The 26,074-nt window shown below is 31.7% G+C and overlaps 6 protein-coding genes across 13 annotated transcripts in view; 3 read left to right on the plus strand and 3 right to left on the minus strand.

Annotated features, from left to right (window-relative positions):
• The first annotated feature begins 237 nt into the window (after positions 1-237).
• Positions 238-1,663, plus strand: LOC135836249 (uncharacterized). The gene has a single exon (XM_065350963.1). It carries the CDS (start codon positions 437-439, stop codon positions 1,100-1,102), a length of 666 nt encoding a protein of 221 aa, XP_065207035.1. The 5' UTR covers positions 238-436; the 3' UTR covers positions 1,103-1,663.
• Positions 1,664-2,426: 763 nt separating this feature from the next.
• Golgin104 (Golgin 104) lies at positions 2,427-6,707 on the plus strand. 2 transcript variants are annotated; one of them, XM_065350966.1, is made up of 15 exons: positions 2,427-2,815; positions 2,935-3,567; positions 3,638-3,830; positions 3,906-4,118; positions 4,194-4,313; positions 4,391-4,502; positions 4,576-4,703; positions 4,775-4,917; positions 5,021-5,201; positions 5,269-5,508; positions 5,578-5,715; positions 5,792-5,995; positions 6,080-6,094; positions 6,180-6,329; positions 6,409-6,707. In XM_065350966.1, the coding sequence occupies exons 2-15, from the start codon at positions 2,969-2,971 to the stop codon at positions 6,475-6,477; spliced, it is 2,505 nt and encodes an 834-aa protein (XP_065207038.1). In that variant the 5' UTR covers positions 2,427-2,815; positions 2,935-2,968; the 3' UTR covers positions 6,478-6,707. The 2 variants fall into 2 exon arrangements, with proteins under 2 accessions (XP_065207038.1, XP_065207039.1); XM_065350967.1 differs by lacking the exon at positions 6,080-6,094.
• Positions 6,708-7,373: 666 nt separating this feature from the next.
• On the minus strand, positions 7,374-13,766 carry LOC135836254 (E3 ubiquitin-protein ligase RNF38-like). 4 transcript variants are annotated; one of them, XM_065350969.1, is made up of 15 exons: positions 13,547-13,766; positions 13,287-13,449; positions 12,999-13,163; positions 12,761-12,917; positions 12,545-12,683; positions 12,320-12,355; positions 12,126-12,202; positions 11,917-12,044; positions 11,679-11,838; positions 11,495-11,614; positions 11,246-11,413; positions 11,027-11,163; positions 10,773-10,940; positions 10,568-10,703; positions 7,374-8,843 (listed from the first exon to the last, which is right to left on the minus strand). In XM_065350969.1, the coding sequence occupies exons 3-15, from the start codon at positions 13,160-13,162 to the stop codon at positions 8,781-8,783; spliced, it is 1,653 nt and encodes a 550-aa protein (XP_065207041.1). In that variant the 5' UTR covers position 13,163; positions 13,287-13,449; positions 13,547-13,766; the 3' UTR covers positions 7,374-8,780. The 4 variants fall into 4 exon arrangements, with proteins under 4 accessions (XP_065207041.1, XP_065207040.1, XP_065207042.1 ...); XM_065350968.1 differs by lacking the exon at positions 13,287-13,449 and having other exon boundaries at positions 13,547-13,765; XM_065350970.1 differs by lacking the exon at positions 13,287-13,449 and having other exon boundaries at positions 10,773-10,925; positions 13,547-13,764.
• Positions 13,767-14,196: 430 nt separating this feature from the next.
• Positions 14,197-19,159, minus strand: Ide (Insulin degrading metalloproteinase). Its single transcript, XM_065350965.1, has 22 exons — positions 18,793-19,159; positions 18,538-18,722; positions 18,253-18,460; positions 18,003-18,172; positions 17,810-17,932; positions 17,528-17,730; positions 17,258-17,458; positions 17,051-17,188; positions 16,870-16,973; positions 16,690-16,792; positions 16,520-16,621; positions 16,344-16,453; positions 16,116-16,260; positions 15,935-16,045; positions 15,745-15,865; positions 15,576-15,667; positions 15,402-15,504; positions 15,179-15,336; positions 14,961-15,095; positions 14,677-14,886; positions 14,506-14,604; positions 14,197-14,418 (listed from the first exon to the last, which is right to left on the minus strand). The coding sequence occupies exons 1-22, from the start codon at positions 18,870-18,872 to the stop codon at positions 14,311-14,313; spliced, it is 3,009 nt and encodes a 1,002-aa protein (XP_065207037.1). The 5' UTR covers positions 18,873-19,159; the 3' UTR covers positions 14,197-14,310.
• Positions 19,160-19,358: 199 nt separating this feature from the next.
• LOC135836256 (uncharacterized) lies at positions 19,359-21,412 on the plus strand. The gene is made up of 7 exons (XM_065350977.1): positions 19,359-19,520; positions 19,781-19,920; positions 20,002-20,145; positions 20,223-20,415; positions 20,499-20,600; positions 20,684-20,806; positions 21,157-21,412. Exons 1-7 carry the CDS (start codon positions 19,461-19,463, stop codon positions 21,247-21,249), a joined length of 855 nt encoding a protein of 284 aa, XP_065207049.1. The 5' UTR covers positions 19,359-19,460; the 3' UTR covers positions 21,250-21,412.
• A 62-nt stretch (positions 21,413-21,474) lies between these two features.
• Positions 21,475-26,074, minus strand: part of LOC135836255 (uncharacterized protein ZK1073.1) — a 67,123-nt gene continuing 62,523 nt past the window's right edge. For 3 of the 4 annotated variants that reach the window (XM_065350973.1, XM_065350974.1, XM_065350975.1), the window contains exons 7-9: positions 24,918-25,033; positions 24,363-24,525; positions 21,475-24,235 (exon numbers count right to left, since the gene is read on the minus strand). In XM_065350973.1, coding sequence (XP_065207045.1) covers positions 24,005-24,235; positions 24,363-24,525; positions 24,918-25,033 — 510 coding nt within the window. In that variant the 3' untranslated portion in view covers positions 21,475-24,004. Of the gene's footprint in view, positions 24,236-24,362; positions 24,526-24,917; positions 25,034-25,150; positions 25,211-26,074 lie in introns of those variants that run through there. The other variant, XM_065350976.1, reaches the window with a different exon arrangement.

Raw genomic sequence — 26,074 nt, forward strand, 5'->3', positions numbered from 1 at the left:
TTAAATTTTGAAAGTAATTAATAATAATTTGAGGTTGATGTTGGATTATTTTCAAGTTTCTTTGTGGTTTGTGCTTTTCATCGCACTCCTGTAAAAAAAAAATAAAAAATTTATTGCATTTTCAACTTTTCGGTTTTATTGGTAGGTAACTCTGATTTTCGTAACTTGGCAAGGAAATTTAGGTTTTGGTAAACGGTAAAACTGTTTAAAAAATAAATTATTGGATGAATTGCGTTATCACCGATATCAAAATAGCATCCCCATCCCGCCATCTGTTTCGCTGGACCATACCGACCATACGGCATACGCCATACGGACATACAGAAGTAGCTTATACAAAGGTTTTTAATTCTAAAATAATATAAATCGAATCGTAATCGTGTAGTGCTGTGTCGTTATTCTTGGTTTTTAAATATCGCTGTCTAATACGTGAAACATGTCTATTATGAATAAACCGGGTAAATTGATAATCGACGGCAATGTTGGAGAGAATTGGCGGGTTTTTCGTCGCGAATTCGACGAATACATTAATGCATCGGGTTTAGAAAATGCTGAAGATGAACGAAAACTAACACTCCTGCTGAATTTCGCTGGCACTGATGCTCAAGAAATATTAGACAACTCCGATCTAGATACCGAAGATAAGAAAATATTCGATATAGTTTTGAAATTTTTTGAAGATCGCTTTGTTGTCAAGACGAATGAAACTTTACTACGATTTACATTTTTTTCTCGATCTCAGCGAGAAAACGAATCATTCGAAGAATTTTACAATGCGCTTCAGAAGTTGGCGGAAGGCTGCGAATTCGATAACCAAAAAAATTTCCTACTTAGAGACCAAATAGTGATCGGAATACAGAATCAGAAGCTTCGAGAAGAATTTTTGAAAATTCCCCAACTGTCTTTAGAGACGGCGGTTGAAAGATGTAGAACTTCCGAAGCTGTTAGAGAGCAAGCTAGAAAAAGGGCGGCGGAAGAAAAGATAGCAGATGCGGAAAATTTCACGGACGATACGTGGACAGCATCGCATGCAGATGCACGATGCGACTTTCGTAAAAAGAAAACACCAGCTGAATTTAATGGTGGAAGCGCTTTCTATTGAATTAGCTCCTCGAAGAACTTATTATATTATATTTAGTATCTACTCGATTAAAGAAACGTTGTCTATTTTTCTATATTTATGCCCATTTTCACTAGCTTTATCTCCGTAATTTGTATGTAGTATGTTTACTTTATTTATATAAAATGTTCAGTGTGATTTTTATATTGATGACCGTTGGCAATGTGGTGATTATTTCATTGTGCACTTTACGTTGCTGTCGAAAAGTATTTCAGGGAGTAGAATTTAGCTCATTTTTTGCCTAGCCTAAGACTACAAAATATATGTATACCAGATACCTACCTACATTTTATAATCTTTTTGCGGAAATAAATGGTCAAATGTGATAAATAAATTAGTCATGTTCTTTTTTGAGGAAGTTCGTACATGAAAAATATATCCCTACTACGAGATGAGTGTTTAGTGAGCCGTGCATCACTTTTTTATTTTTTAATGCCGAATTTTATTGTTCAAATAGCTGTGTAGTGTGCTTAAACTTGCAATAATTATTTTGAAAATGAATGTACTAAACTAAATGTTTATCAGTAAAGATCATTTTTTGTATTGGTTCTTGTTCTTGAATTTCGTATAAGCAGTTATAATTTTTCAATTTTCATCGAAGGGTAGGTATACGTCTCGAGTATGAAAAAAGCATTTGAATTTCAGCTACGGAACTGAATGAAAATCGAAGAGTTTATCGATCATTGATGAAGGTGCCTATGAAAAAGTTTCTACATTTCAATTATTGAAATCAACCAAGAATTGCTTCCATCACTTGAATAATTTTTAGATTCAATTTCAAGTTGAGTGGTTCAAAGTGTTCAAATTTGAAATCACAACAACTTGTGAATGGTTAATCAGTACATAGCTTTCAAAACAGTAATGAATTACGATTGAAAAAAGCGAAATTAGAGAATCGAATAAGTACCCTATTTTTTTATTGTTAAGTAGTACATAAAATAAAAATCCCGAATCCGTCTCAAGTCAAGAGGAGAAAAATAGAAAATTATTTAGAAAACTCTTTAATTTAATTTTCTGTTTTTGTTTTGCTACAGAAAAAAAGGCAAAAAACATCCGAAACCACTGAACAACATTGTGATTTAATTTAATTTTTTAATTTGTGTTGGCGTTTGATCAAAATTAAAAAAATTTTTAAAAATAAAAAAATTAAAATGAAAGGCGGGCTCGCGGGCAAGCAAAGAAAGGCCCACGTATCAACCAATCAAAGAGCAGAAAATATGAATGACGTCATTTCCATCAGTGTTACCGGTTGACGTTTTGAAAATCTATCCCAACATTCTTATCTCGAAAGTTATCACTAAAAATGTAATAAAAAATCTATGTACATTTTAGGAATAACTGTAATAATATCAGTTGTTTAAATATTACAATTTCATCGTCAGTAACCAATATTGTAATCGAAATCGGTATCGTAAGTGTAACTACTGTACATCTGCATATTCGGCATTCTCTTGTGCTTTGAATGATATCATTAACGTTTATAATTTTGACAAGAGTTTACACGTCGATAAGCATTGCTGCTAACATTCTGTAATTCTACTTATTTTAGTTGTTTACCGTTACTTTGCACTCGAATGAGTTATCAGATCGACAGGTTTGTTGTATTTAGCACTACGAATTAGTAGAATAATGCAACACAAATGGGATGCTGAGTACAGCTGCAGAGTGTTTCAATGATGTCAAACAGCTTGTGATGTAAGTTTCATTTTTTCCCCATCTTGCGGAGGAATGTATCATTTTATGCTTGAACTCCCCCAGTTTTTTACACTAAATTCCATACAAATGATGTAACAAAAATTTTGTTATAATTTCAGCTGAATTCTAAATTATTACTAGAAAATCCACCGAATGGACGTCAACTGTATCGAAGCATTAGCTAATCCATCGGAAGAAGTAATCGATAAATGTAACAATAACGTAGACGAATGTAATGCGGAATCGAAAAGCTTAACACTCTCAGGAAACCCAACTTCGATCAACAATGCTCTTCCATCGAACGAATTGGAAAATCAAACCAATTCGTCTGAAACGAAATTCAACGACGTTAAAATCGAACGCGCCGATAGCTCTAGTAACATCTTCGTTGAAATTCCAGTCAATAATAAAAGCAGCGATAACTATTCTTCTGATTCCGAAGATTCTGTAATATTCAGCAATGACGGCGACGATGGGTTTTCCACCAATTCGAAACCATCTGAGGGCATCGATAAACCTAAAGACTTGTTGACAGAAATTTCAGATATTCTAGTATCGTTATCGGATGACGAACGATTCGTCGAATGTATTAATTTCTCAAACAATAATGGTTTCATTTTACAAAACAATACGGAGAAGAAATCGGGAACTCAAGTTGATATGATCTTCACTTACAACGTACTTAATATTTTATTTACCAAGTTGAAGGAGCTTAAATCGTATTATGAAGTCATACAAACTGATAATGAAAAGTAAATCTTACGCGTTTTGATTTAAAACACTTTGATATTTTGCATTAAATTTTTATTTGTCTCGTTTCAGATTATTAAAAGAAAAAAGCAGAAAAGAAGCTGAACATCTTGCTTATCAAGTTTTAGTGGAATCACTGCAGAAAACTGTCGATGAACGAAACGAGCAGTTATCAAATATCAGGGAGAAATTGGAGCTTGATAATGCTACGTGGCAAAAGGAAAAGAAAGATATTAGCGAAAAATATGAAAAAGAATTGAAATCAGTAAGGATAATTACTCTCTTTTCATGTAATTTAAAAAATGAATAAAAATCGATTATGGCCCTTTTCCTGTTTCAGTTACGAAAAAAGTACGAATTAGCCAATAATGAAAAAAACGATGCTGTAATGCGTTACGCAAAGAATGAATCAGAACTTATTAGCATTAAAGAAGAGAAGGATAATTTGCTTAAAAAGATAAAAAATTTGCAAAATGAAAATCAAGATCAAATTAAGAAATATAAATTATTAATCAACGAAAAAACGTCACTCACTCAATCTTTAGATTCCAAGGTATGAGTATGTTGTTAATTTTCCTCTCGACTGATGAAGGAAAACATTTTTTCAATTACTTTTTTTTTTGTTCAGAAAAAGGAATTGGCTGCTTCTTTGAAAAATCTGGAAAAATGCAGAGAAGAGTTGAACTGCAAAGATATAAAATCTAAATGGCTGGAAGAAAATTCGCAAAAAGAACTAAATCAAGCAAAGGTATAATTTTTTTACGTTTCTAAAAATTTATCTAATTCGATGAAGTGCTTAAAATTGAAATAAATTTGTTCTTATAGGAAAAAAACGATTTACTTACTTTAAAAATTACTACACTTGAAAAAGAATTATCCAAATATAGATCCGAATCAACCTGCAGTAGTCAAAATGCGGACGACAACGAAGAAGAAGGTATCTAACAGAGAATAAAATATAAATAAATTGCCTATTTGCGTATGTTTATATAATAATGAGTATTTTTCAGCTGTTTTTGCCCTGGAAGCTGAAAAAATGGAAAATAACGTGGAAAATTCCGATAAATGCGAAGAAAGAATTTCACTAAAGGAAAAAGGAAACGTTCTGATTGAAGAAAATAATTCGCTCACTTTGAAAGTAAAACTCGTCTCAGTTGACCTTATGAATTTTATTATAGATACAAGTTTTCATTACTTATAATTGAATAGGTACAGAAACTAGAAAAGGAGAGATTGGAGTATGAAAAAAATATCACGAATATGAAACAAACTTGCGAAAGTCAAAACCAAAAAATAACTAGCTTACAGAACGATTTGATAGAAATGGCTACATTACGTTCTTCCTTAAAGCAGTGAGTATCATCTTACGTAAGCGTAGCATTCATAAGGTTCATTGTTAGAACTTTTTTGAACTACATCACAATTTAAAATTGCTTACCAATTTTTATTTTTTAGGCTTCAAGATAGAATAGATTCGTATCAAACAGAAATCGATCGTTTGAAAGAAATCAACGATGAATTACGACAAGATATGGAAAGCTGTCGAGAACGAGAAGCAGAACTTTTGAATTTCACTGAAAAACTCACCGCTAAAAATGTTTCATTACAGTCTGATTACGCTACTTTAGAATCTAAGGTGAATATAACAAGTAGCTGAAATATTCTCGACGTATTCTTATCCTTTTTACGTATCGTCGTTTCAGACAAATGCTTTAGAAGCGGAACGAGCTCCTATTGAAAAACGTATCGCAGAACTCGAAGATAAAATCGTCGAACTTTCTGAACAGCTGAAGAATGAGATCGATTCCAGAAACAATGATAATACTCGTTTAACCAAACTAATTACGGAAAAAACCAAAGAAATAGAATCCCTTGCAGCTCAATTAGAAGAACAACAAGCTGAAAACCAAAGTTTAAAGCATAAGTACTCTACTACCATAAGAGTGAGTTATACTTCGAATTTTCGCTCATCATTTTGTTCTTGTTTTCAACGTTTATTTTTTCTTACGAAGGAATTAACCAAAGAAGTGCAGCAGTATCGTAAAATGAGGCAATTCGATAGTGGAGAATGCAGCAGCGGTAGCGATTCGGTTTGCCTTGAATCGAGAACAAGTTCTTGTAATTCTTTGAACGAACAACAAGTCACTAAAGTAATTTACTCTTCGACCTAATATCAATGGTGATTATTCTGTAAACGTTCATTAATACGGTTCACTCCTCTTGCAGATCGAACCAGATCGTCAAACCCTCATTGAAAGAATCGTCAAGTTGCAAAAAGTCAACGCTAAGCATGTAGAAAAAATTGAATTTTTAGAAGAACATATCGCTCAATTACTTACCGAAGTAAAAAAGAAAAGTCGAGTTTTACAACATTACATCGTTAGAGAACAATCCGGAGCTCTATCATCCGATATGATGGATCAAAATAAGGTAAACTATATTCTATTCTGGAATATTTTAAATCCACCGGTAATTATTAATATTAATAAACTTTCACTTTATTATTGCCACCAGTTGAGAAGGCTTCAGGTTAGCGTTTGGTTTTAGGCTAATATTTTCTCGTGTTCTTTGGTATGTATGAAAATTAGAATTCGTTTTCATTTTTCAATTTCAGGCTGAAATGACTAAATATGGCGGTATTATGGCATCTATTTACACCAATAAATCTGACGATGGTAAAATTCCATTAGAGCTGAGCGTTGAAATTAATCAAAAATTACAAGCTGTTCTTGAAGATACTCTACTCAAGAATATCACCTTAAAAGTAATTGGCCAATGACATGATTTTCTTTCTTGCTGATTTATTGACTAAATCTGATTCATTTTTGTGGTTTTTGTTACAGGAGAACATAGAAACCTTAGGTAAAGAAATTGATAGACTCAACGCTTTAAATAAATCCAAACAAAGCTAGTCTTCGTTTTGAAATTTTTTTCTGTGATAAATACCGTAGGTGTATTACGTTTTTGTATTATTTATTCCACAATTTTGTTCCATTTTCCTTGCGATTGAATTAATTGTAGGTACCTAATTGTAAAAGTTGTGTACTTTTTTCCTAAAAAACTTTTATTACGGATAAATATCGATATTTAAACATTGTACCTAATCAAGAAAATTAACTTATTAAATTATTATTTCACTTTATTTTTTCTTGTCGACATTACCCGTTCCCGTTGTCAAAGTTTTAATTCAAGTTTTTGTTTTCAATGAATTTTTGACTGATTATTTGGAATTTTACGTGGTAAATTTTATGTTCAAAAATTTAAACAACATCCAATACCTACGATTGCTTAGGTTTAGGTATTTGCAGGTTAATGAGTTTGTAATAATCGAAATTGAAAAATTATTCGTAATTGTCTGGGGATTTAGAAAATTGAATAGGCCTACTTATTTGATATTGAAGAATTACGATGTAGGTAGTAGGTACCTAATTTTTTTGAACATTGAGGATTTACAAAACTGAATGTTCAATATTAAAGAAAGAGTGGCTGATTGAGCTATTTTATTCGAAGTACGCTGGGAATGATGTGGATTATTATCCAAAATATCTTTTAGTGTGACAAAATATTTTTTTTCTTCTCCAAGCAAGGTAATCTACGAAATTTTTCGTGGTACCGCTAAGGTACCTTTTCTCATCCGACAGATTAGGAAACACGATAACGAATTTTCATTGTTTTTGGGTAAAAGTACAATGAAATACTACTTCAAAATTTAAGAAAAAAATGAAATCGATTTTTGGACCCTTAGGTGCCTAGTTTCATCCTGAATCACAACTAAAAATTAATGAAATAATGCTCGTCATAACGGTACTACTTGAATAAAAATTTAATGCTAAAAATTATTTCTTAATAAAATGTTCGTAAAATTAAAATTAACTTAATTCTAATAATTACTTGTTAAAGTACTGTAACATTAATACATTATATCCTAATATCGACATAATGTACAAGAAATTTCCTGAGAACTATAAAGCAGTAAAAAAGAAGAAAATTATCGGGAACATTGAATTAAAATGGTGTTACAATATTTTTTTGCGCGTTAAAATTATCATAATCTTGTCACTAACCGCGTTAAAAATCTTACACGTATATTTGTTTTTATCTTTTTCAAACAAGAGAGAAAAAAGTCAATAGACAACCTTTTGCATAGGCGATAATAACGAGAACAAGTAGGTTATTACCGATATCGTAATAATTCTACGTGAAAATCCAGTAAAAAGAACCAACTTATTGCACAATTCCAAAACAATAACAAAAAATAATTCAACAAAAACATTTAAAAACGACGTACAGATGATTCTTTTTTCCAGCGATGAAATATGTCAAATGTGCAATTCTATTCAACGATACATTATTAACAAAAAAAAAAAAAAGAAAAGAAAACACGTATATGTTACGTGAAAAATAATTTAAAATAAAAAAAGAAAACAAATCGAATTGCACGTATCGTTATAAACACACATTTCAACTAAATTACAAACAAAGGAAAATAAAAGCGTAATAAATACATATGAATGAAGCGTAATTCGTAATGTAACGAGAAGTCGCTTTAGCAGAGTGTAATTTTTTAAAATAAATTTCACTTAAATCATACGCGAAAAATATATGTAATTTCGAATTATTGTATAACAAATAAATCCAATTTATCCTTTTATCCGTTATAGGTTTGTAATAATTTTGGCTTTTGCTCTTTAAATATTGGTTTTTTATCTTTAAGATGTTATATATTCTACGAAAAATTTATAATTTACGTAAAATTTTTATCGTTTAAATTTTCTCCTCGAGTTTTCAATCCATCAAAAAACAATACTTTCACACCTTACTAAATACATTAGTGTTCTAAGGGTAAAAAAAAAATAAATTAGCAGGAAAAATAATATAGGGGGAAAACAATCGAAAAATAACAGAAAAAAAAAATTAAAAAAACAAAATTTATAACCGAAAACATAATAATAACCTAATAAAAATAAAAATGAAACATAAAGTAGCAGTCAAAACGATGCTTTTGAAACAGCATTAGATTTTTAAAAAAAGGAAACATAAAGCTTAATCAGGAAAATCAACAAAAGAAAAAAAAATCAAAATAATGATGGTATTAAACGTACACAAAAAAAAACACTTATTTAAAATACAGGCGTATTAATACAAACGTTTTATAATAATTCAAAAAAAAGAGAAAAAAAAACTTAAAAATGAAAATAGTTGAGCTACGAACACATCATTCAGAAAGAGAAGGATCACCAGAAGCATCTCCACGACATATTGGACACGTTCGATTAGTCTGTAAGTAAATTAACAGATTATGTAACATTATCAAGGACAGTGATTCGTTTTAAATTCAAAATCACTGCGTAGAAGTTTCATGTATATTATCTGTATGGTGTTGGTTTAAGTAGATGAATGAAATACATCACATCTGTGCTGCACGTAACGTAGAATCGTCTAAGATACATATGACTCAAATTCCCTGAAATGTGCGCTAAAAAACCTCTTTCGAACACGCCATATGACAAGTTCGAATATGCGTGTGCGTAATATCTAAGAAGTAAGAACATAAAAAACAAGGCTTTCGATATCGTCTGTTCCGATGGAGACATTTTGTTCTCTCGAATTCCTACACGAATTTTGGATCGGTTTTCGAGAGAAAACTATCGTTTGATTTTTCAATTTGCTCACTGTCAACACCAGAATAGGCTTAGATTTTCTATTATTCTTGCAAATTCCATAAAAATAGTCAAAGTGGAATTCAATAGCTACCAACCCAGATTAATATTTGAAGAAGGAAAATTTTCCAGGACACTTGCAACCGCTATTAATTGATTTAGAAGGTAAAAAATAGGTACTGAACCGAAATTCAGCTACCTGCCTTAAAAAAGCTCAAATTTACTAAATAGTCATCAAATAAATCATCTCTGAACTTTAAAAATTCGCCAAAATTCAGCACTCTGATTTGAAAAATCTAAAAATCAAACAATTTTCTGCTGGCTCAGAAATTTCGTCATAAATTGGAAATAAACGTTGACAGAAAATTTTCTAACCAAACAAAGTAATGAAACTCATGAGAGGAAGAAATACAAGCGAAATTTAAAGAAAAAAAACCTATCCAATGCGGTAAAGAAGCTCGAGATTTTTTCTAGGTAGGCAAGAAGAGGAAAAATTCACGAACAGAAACGATTGAAAAAATTTTCGTTTCATCAAAAGAATTTCAATCCTCACAGTTCACAAATTGCACATGTTTTAAAATTTTAGTTTCAATTTTTTACTTCATATCAAACCCAAAATTTATCTAATGTCTTCGATCTTGGAAATAAAAAATGAACTCCATCAAAACGATTGAAATCCAAGTCCTTGTACACACACAAAAAAACTCAAAAATTACGCCAGTTGTTGTCTTCTACAAATAATAAAACAGAATATAGTAACATCTGTTGTTGATCTCCGTTCCCTGTACATTTGGTCTTTGATACTACGATGAAAAAAATTAAAACACAATATTCAAAAATATGTTTCATAGAAATGTGTCGTTTTTTCACTCTATTCGTATTCAACGTTCACACGCAAACACCGAATTGGAATTACATACTTCGTCTCGAAAGTTCTTTTGAGTGGCCATGACCACGTTTCATTCATAAAAATAGTGAAATAATTCCAACAAATGACGAGAAAAAAATAATTCGATTCATTGAGCTCAACAATTCCCCTTTTTTTGTTTTCAAAATCTTTCCATTAATATCGGTTGAGAATCACTGAACCGAACGATCTCCTTTCGATTGAATAACTTAAATATCATTTCATGGATTATTAAACGCCCTATAGATGCGAATTTAATCCCACGCATTTCGTCACTAAAAAGTTCTTTTGAGACGAACAGCTCTCATGTAACTATACCCAGTTTGTACTTCGAAGACAAACTTAATCTCGTGAAAAATGCATTCAAAACCAAAGAATCACGACATGAACTACATAATATCGATTATATATGCCAAAGTAGATGAATTTGCTTACCTTAAGCCACTTATCGACGCATTTGGCATGGAACATATGAGAACAAGGTAAATCTCTGAGAGTTTGTTGCTCTTCGAAGTCGCACATACAAACAACGCAAGTGGTTTGATCACTATGATGTTTTTCCGTATCGAACCTACCAAGAAAAAATTCAATTTAATCCAAAGGTCGATAACGAGCCACATTCTGCGAGTATTATACTTACTTGAAGGATGGAATTTGATTAATTTCAACTTTATTCAACCCTCTGGGTTTTTCTTCGCTTAACCGTTCAGCAACGTGTAATAAAGCCTCATAATTCTCCATTTCCGATTCGGAACTGCCAAGTTCGGGCGATAATGGCGTCGTAATCATCGCTCTATCATGCACAACACTGGATATAAAACGTGTATTAAATAAAAAAAGGAGGTGATTACAGTATCTACGCAGATACCGAACCAGAACTGTTAAAAAACTTACAAGAATTGCAAAAAGTTGGGATATTGGGGCGGGCCAGCGAATGGATGATACCGCCATCTTCTTGCCGATGGTCTGAGTAAATTATTAACCATACCTTGACGAGATCTAGGATTCATGTCAAGCTGAGCGGCACGATTCTAGAATAGGGAAAAAACACTCGGTTCATAAATCCGAATATTTATCAGTTAAAGAAATTACTCATTATCTCAAAATACTTACGTCAGATATGAAAATAGGCGGTGGTGGAGATACATGAAGGAGAGCGTCAGGTCGTGGAGGAGGTGAATAATGGATGGAAGACTGCGGAGGTGGTGTAAGGTAAGTCGGCGTATGACCAACGTGATGTTGATGGTGCTGATGAATACAACTAGCGTACTGCGATGGTATCTATTCAGAAAAAGACGGTGACGATTAGAATCATTTTAATTCATTTTTTCACATTAATTTAGATTCAAATTTTATACTAACCGAACAATGAATAGGAGGATTAGCATAAACATTATGAACTTGCGGAGGAGAATGAGCTCCACCTTGACAAACAGCGATAGGTGGGCCTGTATATATGGATACTGGCACTGTCATTGGTACCTAAAAATCATCCAATTAGAAAAATCAAGCGCCAGAGGGATCTGTACCAGAAGGCGAAACTCACTTGAGAAACATCCACCATTAGAGCTGGCTGCAATGGTGATACGGCTGGCGGAGGGTGTAGAGGATGAAATGCAGTTGCATGAGGTGGCGGACTGATAGGATAGGGATCTGGTCGCTCCCATATGTGATTATTATACGAATTGTATCGTAGCTTACGACCACTGTAGGAGAAAATAAAAAGTTGGTTAATATTTTAACAGGAACAAGTTGTAGGCCTGATGCAAGAAACGAGTTCTTACTTCCGTCTATGATTATGATTTGACAAAGGTTGCCTTTGAGATCGTCGAGCTTCCCAACACGGAGGTGGTGGTGGACTTTCAACTAAATGATGTGACAGTCTTCTCCTTTTGCGCGATGGACTTTCACTCTATACAGAAAAAATACACGATTATTATTAGGTTACAACGGTATACTATTTTAATCAAACCTATTGATCAGCGGTACTCACTTTTTGCCTATCCTCTTGTTGGCTATTATGGAAAAATGAAGAACCATTTTGAATATGAATAGGACTCATGCGAAGTTCTGCGAAAACAAAATGAAAAAATTTACGTTGAGTGATCTAATCAGCATACATTACGCAAACACGACACAAATACAAATATCACAACCGATATGTACAATCTTTACCGTTTTACTTACCAGATACTGGGTGTGACCCAAAATTAATCGTTAACGCTGCGTAACAAGCAACGATATTAAAAAATTACTATCGTGAAATTGTTCATGAAAAATTCACACATTTCCGAACATACTTCCTTAGCCTAATAGGTATTACTTTTTTCCAACACAAGCGATCTCATCAACTAACAAAGCACACCTAATGTAATCCAAGCCTTAAGTCTATAAAAATCCATAGTAACCAACCTGCAGGATTTCTCAAAGAATAATCCAGCGATAAATTCGAACATTGATTCATATCTAAAGTACTGGCCGTTAATATCCCAGGATGACTATTGAGGTTTTGTAATGGAGCTGCTCGAATACCTAACGCATTTTCTTGACCCTAGATGAAAATTTTAGTCGAATTACGTCGTTCGAGGATTATGATTAATAAGAATATACGAGTTGAAAGAAACATACTTGTCCACCTCGAACAGCGAATGGAAGAGGTGGTGTAAGTTGTCGCAGATCTCTCAGCTCGTTCGTATTATCAGCAACGAATATATTAGGAGAATTGGCCACACCGCCGTTAGTTAAAGTTGATTTGCCATAACCATCGAAATTTGTCTCTTTCTCACTACGTAAATAAGAGAAAAATTGAACTAATGCAAATCTATCTTTTACAAGCGAATGTGAATAAGATAATATGTAAACTTACCCTGTATTGAATATCTGTCGATAATCTTTTGAAAATGGTACATGGGTAACTGTGACTGGCCACCGTGACTGATGATTATTTCGCCCTGAATGTTGATTTTGTTGAACATGTCGACTGTAATGAGCAGCGGACCTGCCGTTAGGCGCTCTGGAAGGTTGACTCATTCTGAAATGTAGAATTTTTCCATTAATCATACACGAGTGGAAATGCCACATTCAAACTAGATTATCTACGTGTAATGAAAATAATTATTGTTAAAATAAACGATACGAATACGACTGTAATTACATAATGCATTGGTAGTCGATGATGTAAAAAGAGAATCTACAATGAAAAAACTACGTATTGTTTGGTTTTGAAAGAACTTATTTTTGTCACGAGCACACTAATTACTGAAACTTTTAGTAAACGAATACGAAAAGACTAGAATACTGATCGATGACGAAACGATCTGAAATAAAATTAAGCTCGATACACAAAAGAAAATTAGGAATGCTTGCATAACGCAGTACATCATTTAATTTAAAGCCTAACTAAATGGTACTCACTTATAAAGTAAAATTCGCGACTCCTTGACTCGAACATTCGTAATAATTGCTTAGTAGAAACTTTTAACGTAATATGAACCTTCCTCGGCGCCTAGTAATAAATTAAGGGCCCAAAATTACATTTTTACCTGTCAAACGACAAAGACAGAAATAGGCAAAATCACAATCAAAGTTCTTTATTTTTTTTTTTTTTGATTAAATAAGGAACCACCGCCATGTCGTAATGACTGGATATTCCACGTCAACAAATGAATAAGCAGGTTTCAAGTTGAGGCGAATACCTACTTACTACTTCCGCTTGCGAAATCTTTTGTTTTTCATTTTCAATTCCGCGTAACGGGATATTTTCTTTCAAAATAATTTCATCAATGAAAAAATAGGAAGAAATATATCTAATTTTCAAAATGAGAGTTGAAAAAGAAAAAGACTCTGAAAATTGAAATAAACAAGAGTACGTTGCTTGAGCGCATGCGCGGAGAATGCGGAGATACGATTATTAAGCCAATATTTATTTCTTCTCTTCGTAACTTGAAACGAAATAATAGAGAATGTATTTTCAAAATTCATCTGAAATCATCTTTGAAATGAATATGAAGTTGACCGTATTCAAACTTCAAAGATTATCATCACAGTAACATCAAGTGCAGCACTATTGAAGAATCGACGTTTATTGTAGTACATCACTTCTAACATTTTTCAAAATTAAGAAGACAAGTGAAAAAAAATCATACACTGTAAAATGTACATCGACTATTAAGTGAAAATTACAATTTAGACTTAGTTCCAACGGGAGGAATATTCATGTAAGGTTTTGGCAGCGGGCATAAGCTAAGCGAATTCTTGAACAGAGTCACATCTTCGATCTTTTCAGCCTGCAAATCATATTTTTATTAGTAAAATAAAATCAACTTTCACAAACATAGGCTTAGACCAAACAATTTGAAAAAAACAAGTTTTACTTTTTCTTCCAATTCTTTCGAATAACTGGGATTAGTTACTTTAGATATCACATGAATAGCCAACTTTCGCCTATGAGACGAGTTGATGAGTAGCGAATCCTGCAAACGAAGTACGTCATTAAAATCATCAGCATTACTTATTACTTAACGCAAAAATTAAATTATATATACCTTGTAGAAATTCAAAACATCGTCTTTCTTCAAAGTAGATAAATATTTGACTTCCATTTCAACTCGGTCAAAATTATAATAACGGGAAGATATTTCACCCCAAAATTTGTTAGTTAATTTCGCCAACTGTTTAGGTTTTTCTAATTTCCTAGTCGCCAATGTAGTTTTATGCGTTTCGAATTCTTCATCGGTCATTTTCTCGATGTAAGGCTGAAAAATATTCGTTTTAATTTTTAATTAATGTTCACGGATTGACATAGCAATAAATTCATTTCAAAACCTACCTGCATCGATTTCAAAAATTCCTCTACGCGAGAATTCAAATAAACGGGATGTTTTTCCGATTGTACTAAAATTATCAAACCCTGAACTCCGCTATTTCTGCGAACTCCGCTCATCACGATGTAACCTAATTGTTCCTGTTCAAATATAAATAGTTTTTAATACATATACAACGTACAACACAACATCTGTGCATAATGAAATTAGATTCTCAACAAACTTGAGTACGCAGAACATTAAAACAAGGTTCGTTGATGATTTGAGCGAATAATTCAATAATGGTATTATTCGCTGTTGATTCCAAACTACATTGGTAGTAAGCACAGAAACACGAGCTACTGTGGACTTTATTATAGATTTCGTACACGAAATGAGATCCTGTGAAAATAAAATCGTTTAGAGACATCAATCAGTTGATTTAATCACTGAAATATCCAACTTACCGTATTCTAAGTTGACTTCTCTGTATGGCAACAGTTGTTGAGGTAATAAGCCGCAAGCAGATTTGAACGGATCTTCGCAAAGCTTCACGATATGCAATGCCACCTATCACGGAAAATAATCAAATAAAGTATGGCATGGCGGTTTTGATTGTTATAAAGAAATGAAAAACATACATTGTTACTGCAGTTTCCATGAATCAAAACCTGCATATAGATATGCGAAAAGAAATCCGGTAAAAATCTCATTAGATTTTGTTCATTCAAAACTATAAATTGAAACATAAGAAAACAATAATTATCATAAAATTATCTGATACGCTCGTTTTATTTCACTTTTACTTACCATCACAAGCATCCAACAGTTCTTCTTTATTATATCCGTATTCTGTGAGGGCGTAGGATAAAAAGAAATTAGCGTGCTGATGAGGTTGATCTGCTTCAAAATTTTTCAAGGAACGAATGAACTATAAAAAAAACAACAACAATAAGTAAATCATAAAAATTGCAAGATTTTTAGTTTTCCATCAAATTACCGCTTCTCTAATAATTTCAAAACGTTTGGGATCCACTTGAAAGGTGACCATTCTGTCGATAACTCTATCCAATAACACTGGGAGCTTTTCATTATACCCACTGAGTCCAAGCTATAAAAAATAATTAGTTAACATAACGAAAAACACGAATAAAATATACAATACGTGATGAAATACTAACCAATACACCGTTCTTTGTGCTGGTAATATTCCAACTTAATCCAGCTAATTTCGCAGCGTAAGCATATTCGTTCAGAGCATCTTTCAATAGAAACACGAACATGTTGGTCAAGTTATAATTTCCGGGATCAAGAAAAGCTAGAGGGCTACCAGAAAAAGAAAAGAAACAAACAATAGACCACAAAATGTTACGTGAAGAAACTAAGTAGTCTGAAAATAAACCACTTACCTGAACAATTCAATATGCACGTTGAGCTTTGGTAGTAAATATTCGTCATCTTGCTTATACCAAACTCTCGATGTACGCGATTCGTAAAGAATGGTCGGATTTTTTGGAGCCTAGAGTAAAAAACGTGTTAGTATTTTTTTCGTGAAACAAAGATTCCATGAACGAATTTTTCTTACATTTGCATCTAATGGAAATAGATCAAAATTTTCTGGCACGAATTCATTGGGTGGAGGTAAATGCAAAACTTCTTTAGGAGGAACATCAACTTCCTTCCATTTCTGAAAAATAATTTTAATGTTTTAAAATGGCTGCTATGAAAAATTTACACTTCAGTGGAGAAAATTACCATAATTAAATCATCTGGAATTGGTTCTATTTTATATTTAGTACCATACCACGGCTCAACTTCAGTAGCGATAGATTCGAATGATTTACTAACAACGATTACTCTGAAAAAAATCGATTGAAATTACAATCACTATTCTATAAGAATTCAAAATTATAAAAATAACTTTATAAAGCTTACTTCATGTTTTCTGGGGTTAAATATTTCAATAAACTCGATATTAATTCAGGTTTCCACTCATCGATTATGTAATTGGCAGATAAAATATCTTCAATAGGATAATGCTAGAACAAAAATCATGTACATATTTAACATCATAAAAATGATTTTTGGAAAATTTCAACTATAAAACGATATTTACATGCATTGCAGCTGCTAAAGTCATCACATAAGATGAAGGTGATTCTTTATCTTTAAACATGAACATCATTTCTTCCAACTTTTTATTTTCTTCAAAAATCCATTCCTGAATTCCTTCGGTTTTCAATAGTTTTATGTACTGCAAATATTTAAATAATTTTAGAATTTAAAATACATAATTTAATTTCCGGAATTATGTTCTCAGTACCTGAAATACAAGTGTTATTATATCATCAATTTTGTCCATAGCTTCTTCAGTTAAATCAGCGTTAATGGTGAAAAATCCGAACCCAGGGGCAGTATATGATAAACCAGCGCTCAAGCTATTACATAAACTTCTTTCTCTGAGAATTGCGTGTAAGCTTCCAGGTCCTTCGTGTCCAATCAAATTACTGACGTAATGTTCAGGCTGAAAAATCCACATTTTACTAAATCATCGAGTCATCCAATGTGCCTTTTTTAAAACCAAAACACATACCGAAGTTCGATATTGATCAATAACATCAGGAGCTGAAAAACTTATTTTCAAGGAACGAATATCTTTCACAGGAACAACGTAAAATTTACGTTTCAATTGTTCAGAGCCGTAAGGATGGTCGTTGTATATCGGACATTCAACGTCTTTATTATTAACGTCATCGAAAAGATTAGATACGAGATTTTCCAATTCATCCAATGATTCTGCACAAAAATAACACAAGTAAGGTAAATATAATTTACTTAATGATGCCAAATTAGAATGAAACAAATATATTCGTACCTCTCCCTAATACCGCGAGACACATTATATTAGCGGAATACCAAGTGTTATGAAAATCTAATAATTTTTTACGAATTTCGATCCCCTTGGATTTCGGAATAACATCCAAAGTATCTTTATTTCCTAAAAAAAAAATCATAATAAAATAATCCTTACATGTTTTAAAAAAAAATAATAATCAAAATGATCGAACCTGTAGAAAAATGATTATAAGGATGTCCTGCTTTACTATTCGATTTTTCCAACTGTCGAACACGCCATTGATCAGCTGGGATATTTTTTTCATGCTCTGAATTTACAGCATTCACTTCACGTTGCGTTGCAGAGTCATCGAAAAGCGGTTCGATGAAAAATTGAGCAAACCTAGAACATGAAATCATAAATATGTAAAATAAAGGCTAATTTAACAATGTTATTGGACGATTGCGAATAACAGAAATTACCTATCTAAAGCACCGGGCAGAAAATCAGGACCAATATCGAAAAAGAAGTTAGTTTGGTGTTCGGCAGTATAAGCATTAGTATGGCCAGCATGTTCGGATACATATTTTTGGTAATCGTTTTCTTCTGGGTATTTTTTACTACCAAGGAAAAGCATATGTTCCAAGAAATGCGCTAACCCAGGAAGTTCGGCACCATCATTCAAAGCACCTGTAAAATTGGGCAAAATTATTGAAATTTAATTTCGTTTGCATTTTTTTGTTTAAGCTACTCATCCTATTACTCACCAACATTGACTGTCAAAGATGCTGCTGATTTATCAGTAGTTGGATCGCTGATTAGCAGAGCTCTCAAGCCATTGTTCAATGTGAGGCCTCTGTACAAACGTTTATCTTGAATCGACTTCTTTATGTTTTCATATCGCTTAGGAGTATAGGTACAATTCTTCTGCACGTATGTTCCCATATTGTGTCTGAAAATTGCATTTAAATAAATTTAATTCAACGAACACTTTCATTGGATAGTTTTCGTATGAAACTTACTTCGTTATTATTCGTATATTAAGTTTTTCAAAAGTCAAATCTACAACTCGTATGAATACTCTAGAAGAAATTTTATACATTCCTTATCCTAAGTACATGGTAATCAATTGAATAAATTCAATATTCAATCAAATCAACATGAATCATTCCTTATTTTTTATCCCTTTGACAAAATTTATATGGAGGAATATTTCACAAAAATACCTTCACTACGCACAAAGAACTTATGATTTCAAGCTAGGTGTTCTTATTTATGCATATGAAATATCGTAGAAACGTACTTAAAACATATTTTCATTTAAAAAAAATAATTGAAAAGTAATAAAAAAGCTTTTAAAAAAGTAATTTGGCTACCAAGTGATAAGAATTTTTTTGAAAAAAATTATTGGTCATTCAAACCATTTTTCTTTTTTGCATCATGTTCATGTCACATTGACGTTACAAAAAATTATTTGAAGAAATGATTAGTAGGTATTCAAAAACAGTTGTCAAGTAGGTAACCTAATTTCGTAATTACGCGTAAATATTGGTAATTTTTTTCGTAATTTGCCACCCATTATCAATTTTTTTTGATCGAACGATTTTGCTGATAGTGATTGCTGAAAACTTTGAACTTTCATAAAATAATACAAATTTAAAAGTTTGCGGTTTTATAATCATTTTTAAAAATGAAATGCGTTACGCTGACGAACCAGTTCCTACGTTCGACTAGATTAGTCGCCGTTTCGGTAAGATTTATTGTATTTTTCTGATTCTGATCTACCGAAAAGTAATTCAACTTATGCCTTTGAAACTCAAATTACTTAAATTAATCAATTTTCTTGATCGCTTTTCAATCAAACAATACTTCTCATTCATTGTAACCATACCGCGATTGAATTCAGGTATCATAAAGGCATACACTAGTGAACTTCTGGCAAATTTACTAAGTAATTTCATTCATCTATAAACATTTGACACACTCATAATACGTTATTAATTTTTGCAGTTTAAGGAAATCCACACCGATAATACTCTGTATAATGCTGCTGCATCCGAGAAGATTAAACAATTCTCAATTTACCGTTATGATCCAGCGAATCCCGAACAGAAACCCCGTCTGCAAAAATATGACATCGATTTGAAGAAGTAATGAAAGGCATACGCCTCTCCGGTTCTATGTACTGTATTTCTTAAAAGACGTAATTATAATACGTGTCTTTATTATAGATGTGGACCTATGGTTCTGGATGCTCTAATTAAGATTAAAAATGAAATGGATCCTACGTTAACCTTCAGGAGATCATGCAGAGAAGGTATCTGCGGATCTTGCGCAATGAATATCAACGGTACAAATACACTGGCTTGTATTTGGTAAATATTTTTCTTTCTATATACATATTTTGTATTACGTAAGTTGCGGTGAAACTAAAATAACTAGTTATTTGCAGCAAAATAGATACGGATACTTCACAAACCACCAAAGTGTACCCCCTACCTCATATGTACGTTATTAAAGATTTGGTACCCGATTTGACGAATTTTTACAATCAGTATGCGTCTATTAAACCTTGGCTTCAACGAAAGAAGGAAAATTTTGGCGAAAAGCAATACAAGCAGAGTGTAGAAGATCGCAAACTACTTGTGAGTTTGATTACATTTTGTAAATAAGATATACTTACTTTATGAAGTGGTTTTAAATTTATAACATTTTTTGTTTGTTTTAGGATGGATTATACGAATGTATTTTGTGCGCTTGCTGTTCTACCTCGTGCCCTTCTTATTGGTGGAATGGTGATAAATATTTGGGACCTGCAGCTCTGATGCAGGTAATTTTTCAAATGTACAATATACCGGTTATTTGTGTTTTTATTATTGAATTTTTCTCTAATACTTGAATTTTTCTTTGTAGGCATACAGATGGGTGATCGATTCGCGCGATGAAGCGACTGAGCAACGTTTGAAGAATTTAGCCGATCCGTTTTCGTTATTCCGTTGCCATACGATCATGAATTGTACTAGAACTTGTCCTAAGGTATGATATTTTTTTTATAATTTCGTTTTAATTACCATGTAAGACCGGTTCTGTAACCAAAGTGTGATTAATATTGCTAACTAAGAAGAATAAAAAGAGGAATGATCTTTTCCCAAATCTCTTTACTTTATCTTTTTCTTGTATTGAGGTGAAAAACTCGACTAAAATAATCAGACCTTCGTTTTTTGACGAAACTGAAGCTATAGAGATAGACCTACTTGTAGGCCGGCTCGGTTTTGTCAGGGAATTTTCCCAGCTCGTTCCTATACTGTTTTATGTCCTAAAAAATAATTCTTATACGTTTTTCATCTTATTAATTCATCGTTGGTTAACCTCAAATTTTTTTACAGGGTTTGAATCCAGGCCGAGCTATTGGTGAACTGAAGAAACTCGTTGGTGGTGTTGCGAAGAAAGATGAGCCGGATATGGTGGCGGATTCTTGATAAACAAAATATTAATCTTCGTTATTAATTTATTGCAATTAAAATTGAACATTATAGCTTGCAATAAATTTTTTAGTCCGATTATTTTGTCAACGGTTTACGCAGAGGTTATTAATTCGAGAATAATTTCATTATTATCAATAAAATCTTGCTGGTACTTAAATGCGTGTTTTTTATTCCTCGAGAAATTTTAGAACATCATGTACTAGTACATTTGTATGTAGGTAAGTGAAACGACAAAAAGCTTTATTTGATTCTAATAATGCCTCATTTCTCCAAACTTAGTCTCTTAACAACAATTTTCCAAGTAACCAAATAAATAAAAAAATCTTACTCGAATTTAAGCAATTTAAAAATAATCTATCGAATGAATACTTGTTAAAAATAATATTAAATAAATATATATTTTATACAGAGATACGCCTTAACTACGAGTATTGGAAATCGAATAATAGCCTCTTCAGGAAGCATTAAAATGGTACATAAAAGAGGACTGAAAATATAGATAACTTTTATTTAAAACCATTAACAATAACAAAAACTGCTAACAGGAAAAAAGCACAGGTTGTATTACATTCTAATGATAATTTTTAAAAAAAATTAAATAAATTAACGCTAACATACATTTACAAAATATAGCCAACATTTTTATTATAAATGTTTTACATTTAATCAATACTGAATATCTTATTCATATAAAAAGCATTTCAAAACTACATAGGAAATACAAAAACACTGTATATTTTACTACACATACGTACATTTATAATATATTTTTTTATTTTACATAGAGCCAGCGTGTTATTATAGCACATTCACGATATCCTGGAAATCGTAACAAATGTGAATTCTTAAATATTTGTCAGATAAAGTAGCTGTACTGTATTAGCGTTTATGTGTGCAAGTAATATGTATATTAGGAATGTACGATCTATGTTGTATATAAAATGAAAGATTTATAACAAAATCACATAGAGACCTCAAAACACATTCAATCTCTTCCCTTTCAAAACTCTTATTCCGTACAGAAACAAATAAGAAACAATATGTATAGACTTTACAACAATATTACAAAAATATTTTTAAAAACGTACTTTCCTTTCCATTTTCGTATACTCTTATATTTTGTAATAATTTAAAAAAAATGAAAAGTCATCGCACAATCACAATGAGACCGTTACATTCGATTCCCTCTAGTTACGCATTCTGTTTTGTTTAAAATTAAAATTATGCAACAAAATCACAAAGAAAAAACAATAAATGTTTTTTCTTCACCAATAACGTTCAATGCAAAAATATTTTAAGGCACTTCTTTTCCTCAAAGTCCTCTTAGCGCTGGTATCAAAGAGCGAGATTTCGAATCATAGTTGCGTTATTTTTCATCGAATAAATCATACGTGAAATTATGTAATTGCATCGTTTGGTTCATCACACACTAACGCTTCTAATTTTTTTTTTTCGATATAAAGCAACAAGGCACAATTTTTTTACTCTAAAATTCCAGTATTAAAAACTATGCCATGTATACAGTTTACAGGTTTCCTATTCCATTACGAAAGAAAATCTTTTATAGGAATTAACATTTTAGCAACTCAATCACACTAAACAACATATCGAATAGAAAGCGAAGTGAAATAAATGTCACCAATAGTGAATTAATTCCAACACAGATAAAGTATAGGTACAGCATAATAACAAATTTGCACATGTACAATGCACATTAACTTCAAAGCTGTTGTAATTGCATACAACATTTTTTAGATAGGAATTACTATGGTTTTTCATGTTTCTATAAACAAACTAAAATATAAGTAAAGCTATTCAACTAACTCTGGTAACCTTTTTCACTACGTAGAAAAATTGACAATAATAGCCACGCCTATTCAACTATTTTTGTAAAGTTCTAAAAACTTTTTACATTAAAAAAAAAAACATGAATAAAAGTTTTACGTTATCGCATTACATTGTTTCCTAATTTAGGAAATACCATATAACTTTCAAATGGCTCGTAATTCGGTGATTTGTAAATAGAGCCTTCTTAAAATTTTGTAAAAACGTTTGATTCAACAAGCGTGTACAAGTATATCAAATTTTGTATAAAATTATTATCAAACAAAGTATGAGGATTAAAAAAAAATCTTAGCTCTTTTCTACACAGCCTTACAATAAATATGTATTTTGCTTTTACTGATTTCTTCCTATTTTTATGTAAGACAAATATATTGACAATGTTTTTCTACGTTCAACCAGCTAAGCAGGATTATATATTTAATGTACCTATTTTCAATGAATAATTTACAGAGAGCTTGATCAAATTTTAAAATGCTAAGATATTGTAAAACTGAATCTACACACTCATTTTCCTTCCTCGTAATTATTTTTTTCAGGCATTGAGTATAAGTAGATATACTAAAGCAACGATGAAGATGATACAAATACAATGAAACATTCATTAATTATTTTCAAGAATAGATTGAAACAACGATCGATATAATCTACTTGTAAGTATAGGCAAGTACCTATCTTTTTTCACGCATACGAAATATACCTCTCAGCAAAAGAATATTGCTTTTAATGAACCTCGTTCGTAAAATATAAAGTACGTTTATAAATAGGTATAGGTAGAGATAATTTTGATTTATATATAGGTTCATTAATTTGGTTTGGTTTTAATTAGAGAAGGAAAAAAAAACACTACATTATGCAATGTGTAGTCAAAAAATTATACAACAATTTTTTTACGTCGAAGTAAAACTCATTTTTCCACCGATTGAGGGATTGGTTCGTGGAATGAAAGCGACAACCGTCTAATATTTGGTTTATCGTAGTCTTCCATGCTCATCCCTCGTGATAATCTTCGTGGCTTGTCGCTATCTGTGGAACTGGCTGAGAAAGTCCTTTGCCTTTCTATACCGGGTAAGGTTACCGATGTGAGTAAACCTTGTCCTTTGCAGAATAATAGAATACTCTGGGCCATTTTAGCAGGCTGTAAAATCAAGTTTGCGAATTAGTAAGTTGGAATTTTTAAAAATTATGATGGGATAATTTTTTCGGGTGGAGAAGATAGGGGTTAATGATCTGCAAAAGAAAATAGCGGTACACAAATATATTACCGCTTCAGATAGAACATCTCCAGCTCTTTCAATTTTCAATAATGTGGCCTTATTTTTATCCAAGTCTCGGTGTAATTTTTCCACTACGTTCGCATAAGATCCCAATACTCCGGTTATCAATAAAATATCATGTTTGTAATCTTTTAGCTGGAGATCTTTACGACTGGAAAGAAGAAAAAAATCATGTTAAATTTTAATATGAATAATTACATATCTAGCATGTATTCGTGAATTGATTATACGTAGCTAACGTAAACAAAATAGTGTGGTAAAATTCTATCAATTTGAAAGGTCATTGTTTCAATATATTAGGTACCTACACAAAATGAAAATTTTCGTGGAATGGTAGGATGGTTAGAATATTATACCTGCATATTTAATTAGGTAAAATAAGTAGAAATGTCAATCACATTCGCGCATACAAAACCTACAGTACCTACGAGTAAATAGGTACCTGTAGGCTACCTTATATTTTCAGTTAAAAAATCAATTATTATAGGTAAGGTATAGGTAAGTTAAATATAAATAAATAACGCCGATGTAAAAAACACTTACGTTAAAAATGCATTCACATAATGCCTTAAATTTCCGGAATTTAAATTACTCTGAAGACGATTAACAAAATCAGCAATTACTTGATCTTTATCTGAGCTCGTATCATTTACCATTTGCTGAAAAATAATTTCGATTAATAATCGGAATCGAAGAACAAAGTACGTTTACTATGTAATATATAGGCCTAATTATCGTTTATTATTGCAAAAAACAGCTAACGTAGCGTAAAACAAAAAAAAAAAGTTTAATTAAAACGACAAAACACTGTTGTATAACTTTACCTGATCGATAATCTTTTTAAATAAGACATTAAGTTCAACATAGAAAGAAGAAAGTACATAGAATAAATCCAATGAAAGCAAAACACATGCAAATAAATAGCATTAGACAGTGGTGAGCAAAAATGAAACAGTATTAACTATAATACGGTGAAGAATTTGTAAATTATATTGTTTGCAACGAGTGACGATGTTGTAAGATTAGGTAGGCTGTAGCGTATATTTTTTAATCGATGGTGAATCGTAAACATCGTTTTTGTGTTTTTTGAATCATCGTAATGATTTCTTTTTTTTTTTTTTAGAATTTCAAAGAGGAAGTCTGATTACCTAGATACTTTGAAAATACCTACTCCTGTAAAAAATCGAAGCGCAACAGAAAGAATTGTAAGATAGTAAAAGGATTTCATCATGAATAGGTACCCAAATAACAACAAAAGTACGTAGGCGATGGCATAATTTAATAATAACTTACAAATGAAAAATTTTTCTTGATTTAATATGTACTGAATTTTATTTATTCCAAATAGGTAAATTCAAAAAGCTAGCAAATTCAGAATAATGCAGCAAAAGCAGAAATGTCAACTATGTACAAATTTGATATCAATTTATATTCATATTGTAATATAGGATAGATTGAAAGAGCATGCAAGTCAAAATATGACACCAGTCAAAATTTTAGGAGCTAAAATGCATTTTTCAATTTTTTAGTGAATTTTTAGAAATCAAATTTGATTTTCGAAAATTATTTCAGCTTTCTACGAGGTCAATTTGGTGAAATTTTATTTTTTACTCATTTTTAGTCCAAATTTAACGGCAAAATATTCACCAAAAGCAGAAAAATGTGTTTCAGCAGCTGAAATTTTGATTGGCAGGTAGTTA

Source organism: Planococcus citri, chromosome 2 (assembly GCF_950023065.1).
Source record: "Planococcus citri chromosome 2, ihPlaCitr1.1, whole genome shotgun sequence".
NCBI classification, from domain to species: domain Eukaryota; kingdom Metazoa; phylum Arthropoda; class Insecta; order Hemiptera; family Pseudococcidae; genus Planococcus; species Planococcus citri.

Excerpts from the sequence above, each read along its gene's own strand:
- LOC135836249 (XM_065350963.1), top strand. The coding sequence starts at position 437 with ATGTCTATTATGAATAAACCGGGTAAATTGATAATCGACGGCAATGTT.
- Golgin104 (XM_065350966.1), top strand. The coding sequence starts at position 2,969 with ATGGACGTCAACTGTATCGAAGCATTAGCTAATCCATCGGAAGAAGTA. Across the intron at positions 3,831-3,905 it reads ATGAAAAAGAATTGAAATCA|TTACGAAAAAAGTACGAATT; the intron begins GTAAGGATAATT and ends TTCCTGTTTCAG. Across the intron at positions 4,503-4,575 it reads GGACGACAACGAAGAAGAAG|CTGTTTTTGCCCTGGAAGCT; the intron begins GTATCTAACAGA and ends AGTATTTTTCAG.
- LOC135836254 (XM_065350969.1), bottom strand. The coding sequence starts at position 13,162 with ATGAGTCAACCTTCCAGAGCGCCTAACGGCAGGTCCGCTGCTCATTAC. Across the intron at positions 11,615-11,678 it reads TAATGGTGGATGTTTCTCAA|GTACCAATGACAGTGCCAGT; the intron begins GTGAGTTTCGCC and ends GATGATTTTTAG. Across the intron at positions 10,704-10,772 it reads AATCAAATTCCATCCTTCAA|GTTCGATACGGAAAAACATC; the intron begins GTAAGTATAATA and ends TTTTCTTGGTAG.
- Ide (XM_065350965.1), bottom strand. The coding sequence starts at position 18,872 with ATGTATAAAATTTCTTCTAGAGTATTCATACGAGTTGTAGATTTGACT. Across the intron at positions 16,046-16,115 it reads GCACAAAGAACGGTGTATTG|CTTGGACTCAGTGGGTATAA; the intron begins GTTAGTATTTCA and ends TATTTTTTATAG. Across the intron at positions 15,096-15,178 it reads TTAATGTTCTGCGTACTCAA|GAACAATTAGGTTACATCGT; the intron begins GTTTGTTGAGAA and ends ATATTTGAACAG.
- LOC135836256 (XM_065350977.1), top strand. The coding sequence starts at position 19,461 with ATGAAATGCGTTACGCTGACGAACCAGTTCCTACGTTCGACTAGATTA. Across the intron at positions 19,921-20,001 it reads TATGACATCGATTTGAAGAA|ATGTGGACCTATGGTTCTGG; the intron begins GTAATGAAAGGC and ends TCTTTATTATAG. Across the intron at positions 20,146-20,222 it reads AATACACTGGCTTGTATTTG|CAAAATAGATACGGATACTT; the intron begins GTAAATATTTTT and ends AGTTATTTGCAG.